This window comes from Oncorhynchus clarkii, chromosome 21 (genome assembly GCF_045791955.1).
Source record: "Oncorhynchus clarkii lewisi isolate Uvic-CL-2024 chromosome 21, UVic_Ocla_1.0, whole genome shotgun sequence".
Classification (NCBI taxonomy): Eukaryota; Metazoa; Chordata; class Actinopteri; order Salmoniformes; family Salmonidae; genus Oncorhynchus; species Oncorhynchus clarkii.
In genome coordinates, this window is record NC_092167.1 from 25,274,706 (window position 1) to 25,292,044 (window position 17,339).

A 17,339-nucleotide genomic window follows, 5' to 3' on the forward strand; every position below is an offset into this window, starting at 1 on the left:
TGCAAAATGACCTCCAGCAGGCCACAAATGTGCAAGTGTCTGCTGAAACGGTCAGAAACAGACTCCATGAGGGTGGTATGAGGGCCCAACATCCACAGGTGGGGGTTGTGCTTACAGCCCAACACCGTGCAGGACATTTGGCATTTGCCAGAGAACACCAAGATTGGCAAATTCGCCACTGGCGCCCTGTGCTCTTCACAGATGAAAGCAGGTTCACACTGAGCACATGTGACAGACGTGACAGAGTCTGGAGACGCCGTGGAGAACGTTCTGCTGCCTGCAACATCCTCCAGCATGACCGGTTTGGCGGTGGGTCAGTCATAGTGTGGGGTGGCATTTCTTTGGGGGGCCGCACAGCCCTCCATGTGCTCGCCAGAGGTAGCCTGACTGCCATTAGGTACCGAGATGAGATCCTCAGACCCCTTGTGAGACCATATGCTGGTGCGGTTGGCCCTGGGTTCCTCCTAATGCAAGACAATGCTAGACCTCATGTGGCTGGAGTGTGTCAGCAGTTCCTGCAAGAGGAAGGCATTGATGCTATGGACTGGCCCGCCCGTTCCCCAGACCTGAATCCAATTGAGCACATCTGGGACATCATGTCTCGCTCCATCCACCAACGCCACGTTGCACCACAGACTGTCCAGGAGTTGGCAGATGCTTTAGTCCAGATCTGGGAGGAGATCCCTCAGGAGACCATCCGCCACCTCATCAGGAGCATGCCCAGGCATTGTAGGGAGGTCATACAGGCACGTGGAGGCCACACACACTACTGAGCCTCATTTTGACTTATTTTAAGGACATTACATCAAAGTTGGATCAGCCTGTAGTGTGGTTTTCCACTTTAATTTTGAGTGTGACTCCAAATCCAGACCTCCGTGGGTTGATAAATTTGATTTCCATTGATAATTTTTGTGTGTATTTAATAAGAATATTTAATTCATTCAGATCTAGGATGTGTTATTTTAGTGTTCCCTTTATTTTTTTGAGCAGTGTATAATATTTGACTAAAACATAGTCATTTCAAACCTTGCTTACATTTGTATAAGATCACGTGTATCTCATTTCCAGAAAACTTGGGGGGCCAAATATTTGGCCCGCGGACCACCAGACTCTATAAGATCTTGTCATTCTGTACTTCTGTTTATAATATAAACGTTATACTGTATGCATATGCAGGGATGCAACTTTAGTTATAGAAGTGGGGGGGTGGGGGGTAATATACAATCGAAGTCAGAAGTTTACACACACCTTAGCCAAATACATTTAAACTCAGTTTTTCACAATTAATGAAAGATAATCCTAGTAAAAATTACCTGTCTCAGGTCAGTTAGGATCACCACTTCATTTTAAGAATGTGAAATGTCAGAATAATAGTACAGATAATTATTTAATATAGCTTTTATTTCTTTCATCACATTCCCAGTGTGTCAGAAGTTTACATAAACTCAATTAGTATTTGGTAGCATTGACTCTAAATTGTTTAACTTGGGTCAAACATTTCAGGTAGCCTTCCAAAAGCTTCCCACAATAAGTTGGGTGAATTTTGGCCCATTCCTCCTGACAGAGCTGGTGTAACTAAGTCAGGATTGTAGGCCTCCCTGCTAGCACACGCTTTTTCAGTTCTGCCCATAAATTCTCTATGGGATTGAGGTCAGGGCTTTGTGATGGCCACTCCAAAACCTTGACTTGTTGTCCATAAGCCATTTTGCCATAACTTTGGAAGTATGCTTGGGGTCATTGTCCATTTGGAAGACCCATTTGCGACCAAGCTTTAACTTCCTGACTGATGTCTTGAGATGTTGCTTCAATATATCCACATCATTTTCCTCCTCTTGATGCCATCCATTTTGTGAAGTGCACCAGTAGCAAAGCACCCCCACAACATGATGTTGCCACCCATGTGCTACACGGTTGGGATGGTGTTCCTCAGCTTGCAAGCATCCCCCTTTTTCCTCCAAACATAACGATGGTCATTATGGCCAAACAGTTCTATTTCTGTTTCATCAGACCAGAGGACATTTCTCCAAAAGGTACGATCTTTGTCCCCATGTGCAGTCTTTTTTATGGCAGTTTTGGAGCAGTGGCTTCTTCCTTGCTGAGCGGCCGTTCAGGATGTCGATATAGGACTTGTTTTACTGTGGATATAGATACTTTTGTACCTGTATCCTCCACCATCTTCACAAGGTCCTTTGCTGTTGTTCTGGGATTGATTTGCACTTTTCACACCAAAGTACATTCATCTCTAGGAGACAGAATGCGTCTCCTTCCTGAGTGGTATGACGGCTGCATGTTCCCATGGTGTTTATACTTGCGTACAATTGTTTGTACAGATGAATGTGGCACCTACAGCACCAGACTTTAACTTTAAAGTATTATATATTGGCACTCCTCCATAGCGCCCCACAGTGGAGGTGTCATAATACCCATAAAACCTAGCAGTCAAACAGGGAAATGGTTCCAATCGTTTTTCCACCATTAATTTTCCCCGTTGGGGATTTTAGAAACACTTAATGGCTGTGTTTTGTGTAGGCTTACCCTGGCATGACGTTTTGATAACAATGTAAATCTCTCTCGGACAGGTGACTTTTATCAATAAATTTGGCTCTAATTACACTCAGATTAGAAAATGCTAATTATCATCAAAAGAAGACATGCAAAACTACAAATCCCTGAAAGCTCCTGCACATCATCTTTAGCTGACACCTTTGCTAATAGGTATTGTGTCAAATAAAAACTTGCACAAGACAGTTCACGGAATTGTCAATTCAAAGAAATGTAGCCAATTTATACATTACTACAATTTTATTTTTTATTTATTTTTATTTCTTAGCTGACATTAGATAGTTAATCCAAATATTCTTACCATTGCCTCGATTCGGCAGTCTAGTTCAGATCATCATGGCATTTGTAGATCTTTACGATAGCCAAAAAAGCAGCTAAGTAGTGCTTAATTTGTGGAGGGTAAATACAGCCAAATATATTGATTAAAGTCACCTTGTCCTTAAGAGATTTACACGGTTATCAAAACATCATGCCATCATGAATGGTAAAACCATTTCCCTGTCTGACCGCCAGGTTTAATAGAAACTTTGAGGACGGCAGATGTGACCAGGGCAGTAAATTGCAATGTCCTTACTGTGAGACACCTAAGACAGCGCTGACAGCTGATCGTACTCGCAGTGGCAGACCACGTATAACAACACCTGCACAGAATCGGTATATCCGAACGTCACACCTGCGGGAAAGGTACAGGATGGCAACAACAACTGCCCTAGTTCCAACAGGAACACACAATCCCTCCATCAGTGCTCAGATTGTCCGCAATAGGCTGAGAGAGGCTGGACTGAGGGATTGTAGGCCTGTTGAAAGGCAGGTCCTCACCAGACATCACCGGCAACAACGTCGCCTATGGGCACAAACCCACCGTCGCTGGACCAGACAGGACAGGCAAAAAGTGCTCTTCACTGACGAGTCGCGGTTTTGTCTTACCAGGGGTGATGGTCGGATTCACGTTTATCATCAAAGGATGATAAATGCATGTCCTCTGGAGCGGGATCGATTTGGAGGTGGAGGGTCCGTCATGGTCTGGGACGGTGTGTCACAGCATCATCGGACTGAGCTTATTGTCATTGCAGGCAATCTCAACGCTGTGAGTTACAGGGAAGACATCCTCCTCCGTCATGTGGTACACTTCCTGCAGGCTCATCCTGACATGACCCTCCAGCATGACAATGCCACCAGCCATGCTGCTTGTTCTGTGCATGATTTCAGGAATGTCAGTGTTCTGCCATGGCAAGCGAAGAGCCTGGATCTCAATCCCATTGAGCACGTCTGGGACCTGTTGGATCGGAGGGTGAAGGCTAGGGCCATTCCCCCCAGAAATGTCCGGGAACTTGCAGGTGCCTTGGTGGAAGAGTGTGATAACATCTCACAGCAAGAACTTGCAAATCTGGTGCAGTCCATGAGGAGGAGATGCACTGCAATACTCAATGCAGCTGGTGGCCACACCAGAAACTGATTGTTACTTTTGACCTCCCCTTTGTTCAGGGACACATTATTCAATGTCTGTTAGTCACATGTCTGTGGAACTTGTTGTTGAATCTTGTTATGTTCATACAAATATTTACACATGTTAAGTTTGAAAAATAAACGCAATTGACAGTGGGAGGACATTTGTTTTCTTATTTAAGTATTTTTTTGTTGCAGTGGGGAAAGTAACATTAGTAATCTCAAAAAAGTATACTTTAAGGAAATGTTTTCATATATTTTTTAGCTCACATAATATAATTTCAAAGTATACAGTACCAGTTAAAAGTTTGGACACATCTACTCATTCAAGGGTTTTTCTTTCTTTTGAATATTTTATACATTGTAGAATAATAGTGAAGACATTAAAACTATGAAATAACACATATGGAATCATATATAACCAAAAAGATGCTAAACAAATCAAAAAATATTTTAGATTTTAGATTATTCAAAGTAGCTACCCTTTGCCTTGATGACAGCTTTGCAAACTCTTGACATTCTCTCAACCAGCTTCATGGGGTATGCTTTTCCAACAGTCTTGAAGGAGTTCCCACATATGTTGAGCACTTGTTGGCTGCTTTTCCTTCACTCTGCGGTCCAACTCATCCCAAACCATCTCAATTTGGTTGAATTCGGGTGATTGTGGAGGCCAGGTCATCTGATGCAGCACTCCATCAATCTCCTGCTTGGTCAAATAGCCCTTACACATACTGGAGGTGTGTTTTGGGTCATTGTCCTGTTTGTAAAAAAAATGATTGTCCCAATAAGTGCAAACCAGATTGGATGGTGTATCACTGCAGAATGCTGTGGTAGCCACGTGGGTTAAGTGTGCCTTGAATTCTAAATAAATAACTGACAGTGTCACCAGCAAAGCACCATCACACCTCCTCCTCCATGCTTCACGGTGCGAACCACACATGCGGGGATCATCCATTCACCTACTCCGCGTCTCACAGAGACACGGCAGTTGGAACCAAAAATATCAAATTTGGACTCATCAGACCAAACGACAGATTTCAACCGGTCTAATGTCCATTGCTCGTATTTCATGGCCCAAGCAAGTATCTTGTTATTGTTTTTGTCAGCAAATTTACCATGAAGGCCTGATTCTCGCAGTCTCCTCTGAACAGTTGATGTTGAGATGTATCTGTTACTTGAACTCTGAAGCATTTATTTGGGCTGCACTTTCTGAGGCTGGTAACTCTAATGAACTTATCCTCTGTAGCAGAGGTAACTCTGGGTCTTCCTTTGCTGTGGCGGCCCTCATGAGAGCCAGTTTCATCATAGTGCTTGATGTTTTTTGCGACTGCACTTGAAGAAACTTTCAAAGTTCTTGACATTTTCGGTACTGACTGACCTTCATGTCTTAAATTAATGATGGACTGTCATTTCTCTTTGCTTGTTTGAGCTGTTCTTGACATAATATGGACTTAGCTCTATTTGATAAAATACTCTTTGTTTATCATCCCTACCTTGTGACAACAGAACTGATTGGCTCAAACACATTTAGAAGGAAAGAAATTCCACAAATTAACTTTTAACAAGACACACCTGTTAATTGAAATTAATTTCAGGTGACTACGTCATGAAGCTGGTTGAGAGAATGCCAAGAGTGTGAAAGCTGTCATCAAGGCAAAGGGTGGCTACTTTGAAGAATATCAAATATATTTTCTGTTTAACACTTTTTGGTTGCTACATGATTTCCTATGTGTTATTTCATAGTTTTAATGTCTTCACTAATATTCTACAATTGAGAAAATAGTAAAAAATAAAGAAAAACCCTGGAATGAGTAGGTGTGTCCAAACTTTTGACTGGTACTATATATTAAGGTGTCCGTAATAGAATAAATGTGGCAAAAAATATATGCAGACATTAATAAATGCATTTTATCTATAGCTTCCAAAATATAGTTTACAATGGTGGGGGAGTGCCAAAATGGAGGCACGGTGGTTTCAACACAGCGCCACCTATCAGTCATCAAGTGTATGTATAATCATTGGTCACTCTCCAAAATGTCAAATGTAATGTAAATCAAATGTATCCCATGACCTATTCTCTATCCACAGCTGTGATAGGATCATCGTTGTGGCCGTATTCATAAAGTGCACACCGTAGAACCATATCAAAATGTAGCAAAATGAAAACACACATACACGTTACCCACCTTTGGTAGTTTGGCTAACTTCCCCGTTCTGGTGTCTCTTATCTGGCTAATGTCAAGAATTTCCACTTCCTGAAAAAGAGAGATATATGGAGTTATAGAATGAGAGAGAGAGAGAGAGAGAGAAATAAAGACAGAAAGAGATACAGATAAAGCATGTTAATATTTGTCATTGTGGTCAGTCCCACATATATTGCTTGAAAAAAGTTTTTCAGACAAGACAGAGACAGATACAGAGAGAGATAATGAGAGAGACAGACAGTGAGACAAGTAAGAAGAAGCAGGACAAGAAAAGGAAGAGGAGTGAAATAGAAATTAAGCTTTTAATACTTTTTACTACAGAACTTAAAAGCCTTCTTTTTCACCCCATTACATCTCAATCACTGCTCCGACCCTTCATCCATTATTTCTAACCCCTCTCCTCCTGTCCCTCATGCAATCCCTCCTCTATCCCCTCAACCTTTTTGTATACCCTCTCTCCCCCTCCCCTTTCTTCCAACCCCAGATCCTTTCTTTCTATCCTCTCATCCACCTCCCACCTCTCATCTTTCTTTCATCCCTCTCTCAGACATAAACAGTATGTGAAGGGGAGCAGCTATAAGCTTTGAGGTTTCCGGGCACCTTCTATGGCTGTTCAAAGTCACACTGACAGACACTGAACATAACAGTGTACAAGACTGGGGGCTAGGTTGTAGGTCTGAGAAAGACTGGACACCAGGCGGAAAGAGGGATAGAAGGAGACAGAGAAGGAAATAGGGAAGGAAGAAGTGAAAGAGAGGGAGAGAGAAAGGAGGAGAGAAGGATGGACGGAAGAAAGGAGAGAAAGACAAAAAGGGGAGGGAGAGGAGGAAGGAGGGAGAGAAAGAAGGAGAGGGAGGGAGAGAGAGGGGGGGCAACATCCTCGTAAAGGGCACCATAAACAGAGTCGAGGCCACACTAAATATTTGTGATGTTAAGCTGAAGGTCGTCCTGACTGTATTTCTCTGACTCCCTCATTCTCCCTCTCTTCCTCCCTCTCTCTTTCCATCCAGACATCTTTCTGGATGAAAAGCGGTCATGAAAGGTTGGAGGTCAGGACCAGCAGACCAATGGGATTTGTTTCTGGTGCAGCCGGTCGTTCCTGATTGGCCTGTGCGTAAATGTTACTTCCTGGGGACAATGCTTCTGGGTCGTTAGGACATTTATATTCTCTCCCTGAGGCAAACACACACACACACACCTCTCCCAGAGGCCTTGGTTTCATTACAACATCGGCATGACGACTCCCTGGAGACCACGGAAACTGACTCGCTAGCTAACCAACCGCCAAGAGTCCATCCCACATGTGGAGTATGTGTGTTAGAGAGACCACTAATCACAGATCTAAATGGCCATGTAAATACCAGGGCCCTTGGGTCACACACACACACACACAAGTTCACACACACACCCGCCCACAAACACTCCACGGTGATGCAGCAAGCTGACATATCCTCCAAATGTCCTGACTTGTTGTGTAACAGAGGGTCTCTCTCTCTGTTTGTTTGTTCAAGGCACACATTCCAGGTATATATTGGCCTGTACATGTTGTTGGCTCAGTGTGTAATAGTAAGCCTTTTCCATCATTACTACTACTATATTTTAGGGAAAGAGAAGGAGAAAACGAGATAGAGAGGGGGACAGAGAGAAAGTTATTGCAGCTAGACTGTATTATTCAATGCATTTTTACCTTGTGACAGCATTCTACTACAGTTCACACACTGGAATAATAGGCCTATGTGTAGGCCTGTAAGATACAGACATATTTCAGATGGTAGAAAGATAACATAGTTGAGTTTTTAAACTTTTCCAAATTGAATGGATTGTTATCGATGCATTCTAATTAAGCAATAAGGCACAAGGGGGTATGGCCAATATACCATGGCTAAGGGCTGTTCTTATGCACGACGCAATGCGGAGTCTCTGAATACAGCCCTTAGCCATGGTATATTGCCTATATACCACAAACTCCTGAGGTGCCTTATTACTATTATAAACTGGTTACCAACGTAATTAGAGCAGTAAAAATACATATTTTGTCATACCATGGTATACGGTTTAATATCAGCCAATCAGCATTCAGGGTTTGAACCATCAATTTTATAATGTGGCTTCTCATGTGGGAGTTCCATGTGTTTAGGTCTGCTATTTGTGAGGTTCCTGTGGAACCATTGAAACAGGACCTGCTCTCATGTGTCTGTCTAATTTTCTGGGATATTCATATATCCTTATATCTGAAAGAAGAATCAGAGTGGCCAACATGTGGGACATGTATGGAAACTTTTTTTAATGTCTCGAGGACATCCCAAGCACAGATTTGAAACAGAAAAGTCCAGAAAGTTCAGCCCTCTCCTTCTTCCTCCTCCCTTGATCTCTTTCTCCTCCAACCATACCTCCCTTGTTCTTTCTCCTTCTAATAAAACAATGATGGAGGGACCACACCTTTCCTCTCACACCACTGTGTGTGTGTGTGTCTTGGGATTTGAGGTCTCTTTGTCTAAGACAAATATAGCCCAATCAGTGCAGCTACTAAATGTCACATGGCGTCACTAGGAAAAGTGATAGGGTAAGTAGGAGCTAGTTATTTCTCCTCCCCTAGACACAAACTATTCACCTATAACCATACACACACAGAACTTCCTCTAATAATCGGTGGCAACTATCACTTCCTCCTTGTAAGAATAGAGGAGGTGGGTCAAGTTGTACTTAAACAAAGCTGTTTTGATGCTTTTCCCACTAAAGTAACTATAAGGTTAGTAGTAACAGATTTATAGCTGTGAGTCTTCTTGGGTACTTCTCTAAGAGCTTTGCACACCTGGATTGTGCAATATTTGCCCATTATTCTTTTCATAATCCTTCAAGCTCTGTCAATGTGTTGGGGGTCATGGCTAGACAGCAATTTTCAAGTCTTACCATAGATTTTGACAGTGGGATACCACACACACATGCACGCACACACACGCACACTTTGGGGGAAGCGTTCAAACAATGGATTTGATACTGTGCACTTTCCCTGATCTGCATGACGCAATAGTTTCACTAAACCGAGGAAGAGAAAGCTGTATGTGTTTGCGTGCCTGTGTGCGCATGTGTCTGTCTGTGACGACAGCACTTTGGTACCCTGCAAAACATGATCCGTTATGTATCTCGCACGAGTCAAATGTAATGGAGTCTGTTACACATGTTAATGGTTGCCACTCATACAAGGACCTGTACAATCGTGGCCAAAAGGTGAGAATGACACAAAGTCTGCTGCCTCAGTTTGTATGATGGAAATTTGCATATACTCCAGAATGTTATGAAGATGAATCAATTAATTGCAAAGTCCCTCTTTGCCATGCAAATGAACTGAATCCCCAAAAAACATTTCCACTGCATTTCAGCCTGCTACAAAAGGACCAACTGACATCATGTCAGTGATTATCTCATTAACACAGGTGTGAGTGTTGACGAGGACAAGGCTGGAGATCACACTGTCATGCTGATTGAGTTCGAATAACAGACTGGAAGCTTCAAAAGGAGGGTGGTGCTTGGAATCATTGTTTTTCCTCTGTCATCCATGGTTACCTGCAAGGAAACACGTGCTGTCATCATTGCTTTGCACAAAAAGGGCTTCACAGGCAAGGATATTGCTGCCAGTAAGATTGCACCTATGTCAACCATTTATCGGATCATCAAGAACTTCAAGGAGAGCGGTTCAATTGTTGTGAAGAAGGCGCCAGGACCGTCTCCTAAAGTTGATTCAGCTGTGGGATTGGGGCACCACCAGTACAGAGCTTGCTCAGGAATGGCAACAGGCAGGTGTGAGTGCACCTGCACGCACAGTCAGGCGAAGACTTTTGGAGGATGGCCTGGTGTCAAGAAGGAGAACAAAGAAGCCACGTCTCTCCAGGAAAAACATCAGGGACAGACTGAAATTCCTCAAAAGGTACAGGGATTGGACTGCTGAGGACTAGGTAATTTTCTCTGATGAATCCCCTTTCCGATTGTTTGAAGCATCCGGAAAAAAGCTAGTCCGGAGAAGACAAGGTGAGCGCTACCATCAGTCCTGTGTCATGCCAACAGTAAAGCATCCTGAAACCATTCATGTGAGGGGTTGCTTCTCAGACAAGGGACTGGGCTCACTCACAATTGTGCCAAAGAACACAGCAATGAAAAAAAGAATGGTACCAACACATGCTCCGAGACGCAACTTCTCCCAACCACTCAGGAACAGTTTGGTGACGAACAATGCCTTTTCCAGCATGATGGAGGCAAAAGTGATAACTAAGTGGCTCGAGGAACAAAACATTGATATTTTGGGTCCATGGCCAGGTAAATCCCCAGACATTAATCCCATTGAGAACTTGTGGTCAATCCTCAAGAGGCTGGTGGACAAACAAAAACCCACAAATTCTGACAAACTCCAAGCATTGATTATGCAAGAATGGGCTGCCATCAGTCAGGATGTGGCCCAGAAGTTAATTGACAGCACGTCAGGGCGGATTGCAGAGGTGTTGACAAAGAAGGGTCAATGTAATTCATGTAATTGTCAATAAAAGCCTTTGACGCTTGTAGTTATACTTCAGTATCTCATAGTAACATCTGGAAAAAATATCTAAAGACACTGAAGCAGCACATTTTGTGGAAATTAATATTTGTGTCATTCTCAAAACCTTTGGCCACGACTGTACATACACTGTAGCTAGACATGAGCACCTAGACATGATCGCCTTGTCTCACCAACAGTACACATTCACAAACATTCTCATCAGAGGAGTCTGGTTTGATGTTGATGATGTGTTTTCTTGTATGCCAAATAAGACACATATTGTTGTTGTGGGGGAGGCAAGAGGGAGGTGCTCATTTTGGAAGTGGGTTTCGACTCTTACATGGTCCAGACTTTTGCTGACAAGTTACTGAAATACCAGCCCCTCGTGTCATGCCTGAACAGCCTCAGTTATCAGACCAAGCTTATGGTACTGACAGTACGTGACCTTCAGATTGCAGGTCTGCATAAGACAAAGGAAAATCAGCTAGTGAGGTACTGCTCCATGTCAGCGGTCATGGGCAGCCTTGCTGTGTGGAGAAGAAGGTGCTTTCTGTATCCAAAAGTGTCCAGATATCCATGCCTTTTGAAATGTTTGAGTCTTTAAAAAATATATATACACAGTGGGGCAAAAAAGTATTTAGTCAGCCACCAATTGTGCAAGTTCTCCCACTTAAAAAGATGAGAGAGGCCTGTAATTTACATCATAGGTACACTTCAAATATGACAGACAAATTGAGAAAAAAAATCCAGAGAAATTACATTTTAGGATTTTTTATAAATTTATTTGCAAATTATGGTGGAAAATAAGTATTTGGTCACCTACAAACAAGCAAGATTTCTGGCTCTCACAGACCTGTAACTTCTTCATTAAAAGGCTCCTCTGTCCTCCACTCGTTACCTGTATTAATGGCACCTGTTTGAACTTGTTATCAGTATAAAAGACACCTGTCCACAACCTCAAACAGTCACACTCCAAACTACACTATGGCCAAGACCAAAGAGCTGTCAAAGGACACCAGAAACAAAATTGTAGACCTGCATCAGGCTGGGAAGACTGAATCTGCAATAGGTAAGCAGCTTGGTTTGAAGAAATCAACTGTGGGAGCAATTATTAGGAAATGGAAGACATACAAGACCACTGATAATCTCCCTCGATCTGGGGCTCCACACAGAATCTCACCCCGTGGGGTCAAAATGATCACAAGAACGGTGAGCAAAAATCCCAGAACCACACGGGGGGACCTAGTGAATGACCTGCAGAGAGCTGGGACCAAAGTAACAAAGCCTACCATCAGTAACACACTACGCCGCCAGGGACTCAAATCCTGCAGTGCCAGACGTGTCCCCCTGCTTAAGCCAGTACATGTCCAGGCCCGTCTGAAGTTTGTTAGAGAGCATTTGGATGATCCAGAAGAAGATTGGGAGAATGTCATATGGTCAGATGAAACCAAAATATAACTTTTTGGTAAAAACTCAACTCGTCGTGTTTGGAGGACAAAGAATGCTGAGTTGCATCCAAAGAACACCATACCTACTGTGAAGCATGGGGGTGGAAACATCATGCTTTGGGGCTGTTTTTCTGCAAAGGGACCAGGACGACTGATCCGTGTAAAGGAAAGAATGAATGGGGCCATGTATCGTGAGATTTTGAGTGAAAACCTCCTTCCATCAGCAAGGGCATTGAATATGAAACGTGGCTGGGTCTTTCAGCATGACAATGATCCCAAACACACCGCCCGGGCAACAAAGGAGTGGCTTCGTAAGAAGCATTTCAAGGTCCTGTAGTGGCCTAGCCAGTCTCCAGATCTCAACCCCATAGAAAATCTTTGGAGGGAGTTGAAAGTCCGTGTTGCCCAGCAACAGCCCCAAAACATCACTGCTCTAGAGGAGATCTGCATGGAGGAATGGGCCAAAATACCAGCAACAGTGTGTGAAAATCTTGTGAAGACTTACAGAAAACGTTTGACCTCTGTCATTGCCAACAAAGGGTATATAACAAAGTATTGAGATAAACTTTTGTTATTGACCAAATACTTATTTTCCACCATAATTTGCAAATAAATTCATAAAAAATCCTACAATGTGATTTTCTGGATATCTTTTCCTCATTTTGTCTGTCATAGTTGAAGTGTACCTATGATGAAAATTACAGGCCTCTCATCTTTTTAAGTGGGAGAACTTGCACAATTGGTGGCTGACTAAATACGTTTTTGCCCCACTGTATATATATATACACAATGTGTGTGTGTATGTGTGTGTGTGTTTGTGTGTGTGTGTGTGTGTGTGTGAGAGAGTGTGTGTGAGAACACAGAGCATATGAGGAAAGGAATGAGAGAGAGAGAGAGAGAAAATAAGGGGAAACTGTCACATTATCATCCAACACACTCACTTCCTTCCTGGGTGTGTATCCCACAGAGTGACCATGCAAAGATCTGTTTGTGTGTGTGTGTGTGTGTGTGTGTGTGTGTGTGTGTGTGTGTGTGTGTGTGAATCCTCAATGGATTATAAAATCCTCAGTGGATTATAATTTCAGACACAAAGGCTCATCAAAGGAACATGTGAAAATGTTGCCATCTGGGATGCAGCCTCAGTCTTCAACTGGCTTAATTACTGCTGACACTGCCAATATAGTTATAGCAGAGGTGTGGACTAGAGTCACCTGACTTGGACTTGAGTCAGACTCGAGTCACAAATATGATGACTTGCAACTCAACTTTGACTTTAACACCAATGACTTGACATGGACTTGAACCTTATGACTCGACCTGACTTGATACCCTCCCCAAGCCCAAATATAAAAAATGATGCTATTAAAAAAAGTGTGCAGCGCATCAACTCTTCATTTAACGGATTACAGTTTGAATTGGACAGTAGCCAATCAAATTGTGCCAGCTGAGAAAAAGTTGCAGAGGAACGTCGGCGGGTGAATTCAGATGGAGCTCTTGGAAAGATGATACTGCCTCCACACAAGTCAGTCAGTGCGGGAACGTGATCATTGCACCCAAGATTGAGCTACAACTGGCTAGAGAGTTGGTAGCCTAAATCCTGCCTAATGGATGTTACTACTGTTCCTAAAACCATTGACATACGTTAGCCGACTGTAACCACACAGAAAGACTGTGTGTGTGTGTGTTAAGGTTGGGTGATTGTGTACAAGCTTACATCACCCGATTGCGCCCCATAGCCATCCTCAATAGTCGATCACTATTGGGGGGGTGGGGGGGGGGGGGGGGTCTTTCTCATGGCTTCTCATGGCTACCCATGTATTTCCATGGAAATACATGGGTAAAAGCATTCATGATTTGCATAAATGTAATATACTAACTATTACTCTTGTTAAAATATGAAATGGTATTCAATTTGGTGAAGAGAACATTATGACTTGTTTAGGACTCGGAACTCAAAGTTTAGGACTTGAGACTTGACTCGGACTTGCCTGTCTTGACTTGGGACATGACTTGGGACTTGAGTGCTAAGACTTGAGACTTACTTGTGACTTGTAAAACAATGACTTGGTCCCACCTCCGGGTTATAGTGACACACAAATAACAGCCTCTCCATAACTATTACTACTAACACTTAGTAATACCCTGGAGATAACATGACAGCCAGAGATAGAACACTGGAGGAGGACATGAGAGGAGAGAGAGGGGGAGCAGGGAAAGGAGGCAGAGAGAGAGAGATGAAAAGGGGATATGCTGAGAGTGAAAAGGGGAGTTGGAGGAATTTGGGCACACCAGATCCCCAAACCTCTCTTCTCTGTCTGAACAACATCCTGCCCTGTTTCCCACGCTAGAAAGAGAGAGAGAAAGAGGAGAGAGACGGGAGAGAAAGAAGAGAGAGATACAGAAAGAGAGATATAGAGGAAGAGAGAGAAATGGAGGCTGAAATGCAGCAGTTGATGGAACAGAATGAGGGAAAGAGAAAGTGGGGAAATTTAGTTTAACTTTTATTTAGCCAGGGAGTAATGCTGAGACCACGGTCTCTTCTGCATATGAGCCCTGAAACTAGAGGAAGGGAGGGGGGGGAGGGAGGGAGGGAGGGAGGGTAATCCGTCAGTTTATAGAAAAGGAAGAAGTTTGTTGCCTGCTCCCCTCTACTAATGACAACCAGATGGCCCTGAGGGAGAGGGAGGGAGGAATGGGAAGTAAAGAAGGGAGAGAGGCAGACAGGAAGGGAGAGAAAGAGAATTGTTAGGGCTAAGCGATTAGTAATTTTTGAGGTTGGTTTGGTTTTGGTTCGATTAATAAAAACATTTCATGGTTTTGATAATAAATGACATATGAAATAATGACATTCAAATGATTAGATATTCTGAATGGAAACACCGAAGCCTAAAATATTGAAGATATTCCATTGAAAAGATGTACATAGAAAAATAGGAAATTACTAGTAAATGACAAAATATTTCAGTTGTGTATATGTGACACATTTCAGGAAGTAAGGCGTATGTCGCACATTACTACTTCACAGGAGAGGTATTTTAGTGTATTTTATTTTCTATCAAAATGCATTTTTTTGCTTGAAAGCCTCCTGGAAGGTGAACTTTTATGTGCCTTAAAAACAAATGTGTATGCCATCTATAAATACGAAGAAAACATTTAAATTACGAGCCTAGATGGTTTATCCACAGAAAACCACAGGAACCTTCCCACTAGCCATGATTGGCTGAGATAATGGATGGGCTGGACATGTCGGGAAATGAGTTTGGATTGGTCTGCCATGTATATTCCCCCCTAAGCCGTATATATTCCCCCCCAAGCAGACACATCGATGGCCCTGAACAAACTTTATTTGACTCTTTGCAAACTGGAAACCACATATCCTGAGGCTGCATTCATTGTAGCTGGGGATTTTAACAAGGCTAATCTGAAAACAAGACTCCCTAAATTGTATCAGCATATCGATTGCGCAACCAGGGCTGGTAAAACCTTGGATCATTGCTATTCTAACTTCCGCGACGCATATAAGGCCCTCCCCCGCCCTCCTTTCGGAAAAGCTGACCACGACTCCATTTTGTTGCTCCCTGCCTACAGACAGAACCTAAAACAAGAGGCTCCTGCGCTCAGGTCTGTTCAACGCTGGTCCGACCAATCTGATTCCACGCTTCAAGACTGCTTCGATCACGTGGATTAGGATATGTTCCGCATTGCTTCCAACAACAACATTGATGGATACGCTGATTCGGTGAGCGAGTTCATTAGAAAGTGCATTGAAGATGTCATTCCCATAGCAACGGTTAAAACATTCCCAAACCAGAAACCGTGGATTGATGGCAGCATTCGCGTGAAACTGAAAGCGCGAAACACTGCTTTTAACCAGGGAAAGGTGACCGGAAACATGACCGAATACAAACAGTGTAGCTATTCCCTCCGCAAGGCAATCAAACAAGCTAAGCGTCAGTATAGAGACAAAGTAGAGTCACAATTCAACGGCTCAGACACAAGAGGTATGTGGCAGGGTATACAGTCAATCACGAATTACAAAAAGAAAACCAGCCCCGTCTCGAACCAGGATGTCTTGCTCCCAGGCAGACTAAATAACATTTTTGCCCGCTTTGAGGACAATATAGTGCCACTGACACGGCCCGCAACCAAAACCTGCGGACTCTCCTTCACTGCAGCCGACGTGAGTAAAACATTTAAACGTGTTAACCCTCGCAGGGCTGCAGGCCCAGACGGCATTCCCAGCCGCGTCCTCAGAGCATGCGCAGACCAAATGGCTGGTGTGTTTACGGACATATTCAATAAATCCTTATCCCAGTCTGCTGTTCCCACATGCTTCAAGAGGGCCACCATTGTCCCTGTTCCCAAGAAAGCTAAGGTAACTGAGCTAAACGACTACTGTAGCACTCACTTCCGTCATCATGAAGTGCTTTGAGAGACTAGTCAAGGACCATATCACCGCCACCGTACCTAACACCCTAGACCCACTCCAATTTGCTTACCGCCCAAATAGGTCCACAGACGATGCAATCTCAACCACACTGCACACTGCCCTAACCCATCTGGACAAGAGGAATACCTATGTGAGAATGCTGTTCATCGACTACAGCTCAGCATTTAACACCATAGTACCCTCCAAACTCGTCATCAAGCTTTAGACGCTGGGTCTCGACCCCGCCCTGTGCAACTGGGTACTGGACTTCCTGACGGGCCTCCCCCAGGTGGTGAGGGTAGGTAACAACATCTCCACCCCGCTGATCCTCAACACTGGGGCCCCACAAGGGTGAGTTCTGAGCCCTCTCCTGTACTCCCTGTTCACCCACGACTGCGTGGCCATGCACGCCTCCAACTCAATCATCAAGTTTGCGGACGACACTACAGTGGTAGGCTTGATTACCAACAACGACGAGACGGCATACAGGGAGGAGGTGAGGGCCCTTGGAGTGTGGTGTCAGGAAAATAACCTCACACTCAACGTCAACAAAACAAAGGAGATGATTGTGGACTTCAGGAAACAGCAGATGGAGCACCCCCCTCTCCACATCGATGGGACAGTAGGGGAGAGGGTAGTAAGTTTTAAGTTCCTCGGCGTACACATCACGGACAAACTGAATTGGTCCACCCACACAGACAGCGTCGTGAAGAAGGCGCAGC

The 17,339-nt window shown here is 43.6% G+C and overlaps 1 protein-coding gene across 2 annotated transcripts in view; it reads right to left on the reverse strand.

Moving 5' to 3' along the window:
* LOC139378789 (1-phosphatidylinositol 4,5-bisphosphate phosphodiesterase beta-3-like) overlaps positions 1-17,339 on the reverse strand; it is a 103,751-nt gene that overhangs the window by 41,470 nt on the left and 44,942 nt on the right. For both annotated transcript variants that reach the window (XM_071121287.1, XM_071121288.1), the window contains exon 3: positions 6,195-6,263. In XM_071121287.1, the coding sequence (XP_070977388.1) occupies positions 6,195-6,263 (69 nt within the window). The remainder of the gene's footprint in view (positions 1-6,194; positions 6,264-17,339) is intronic.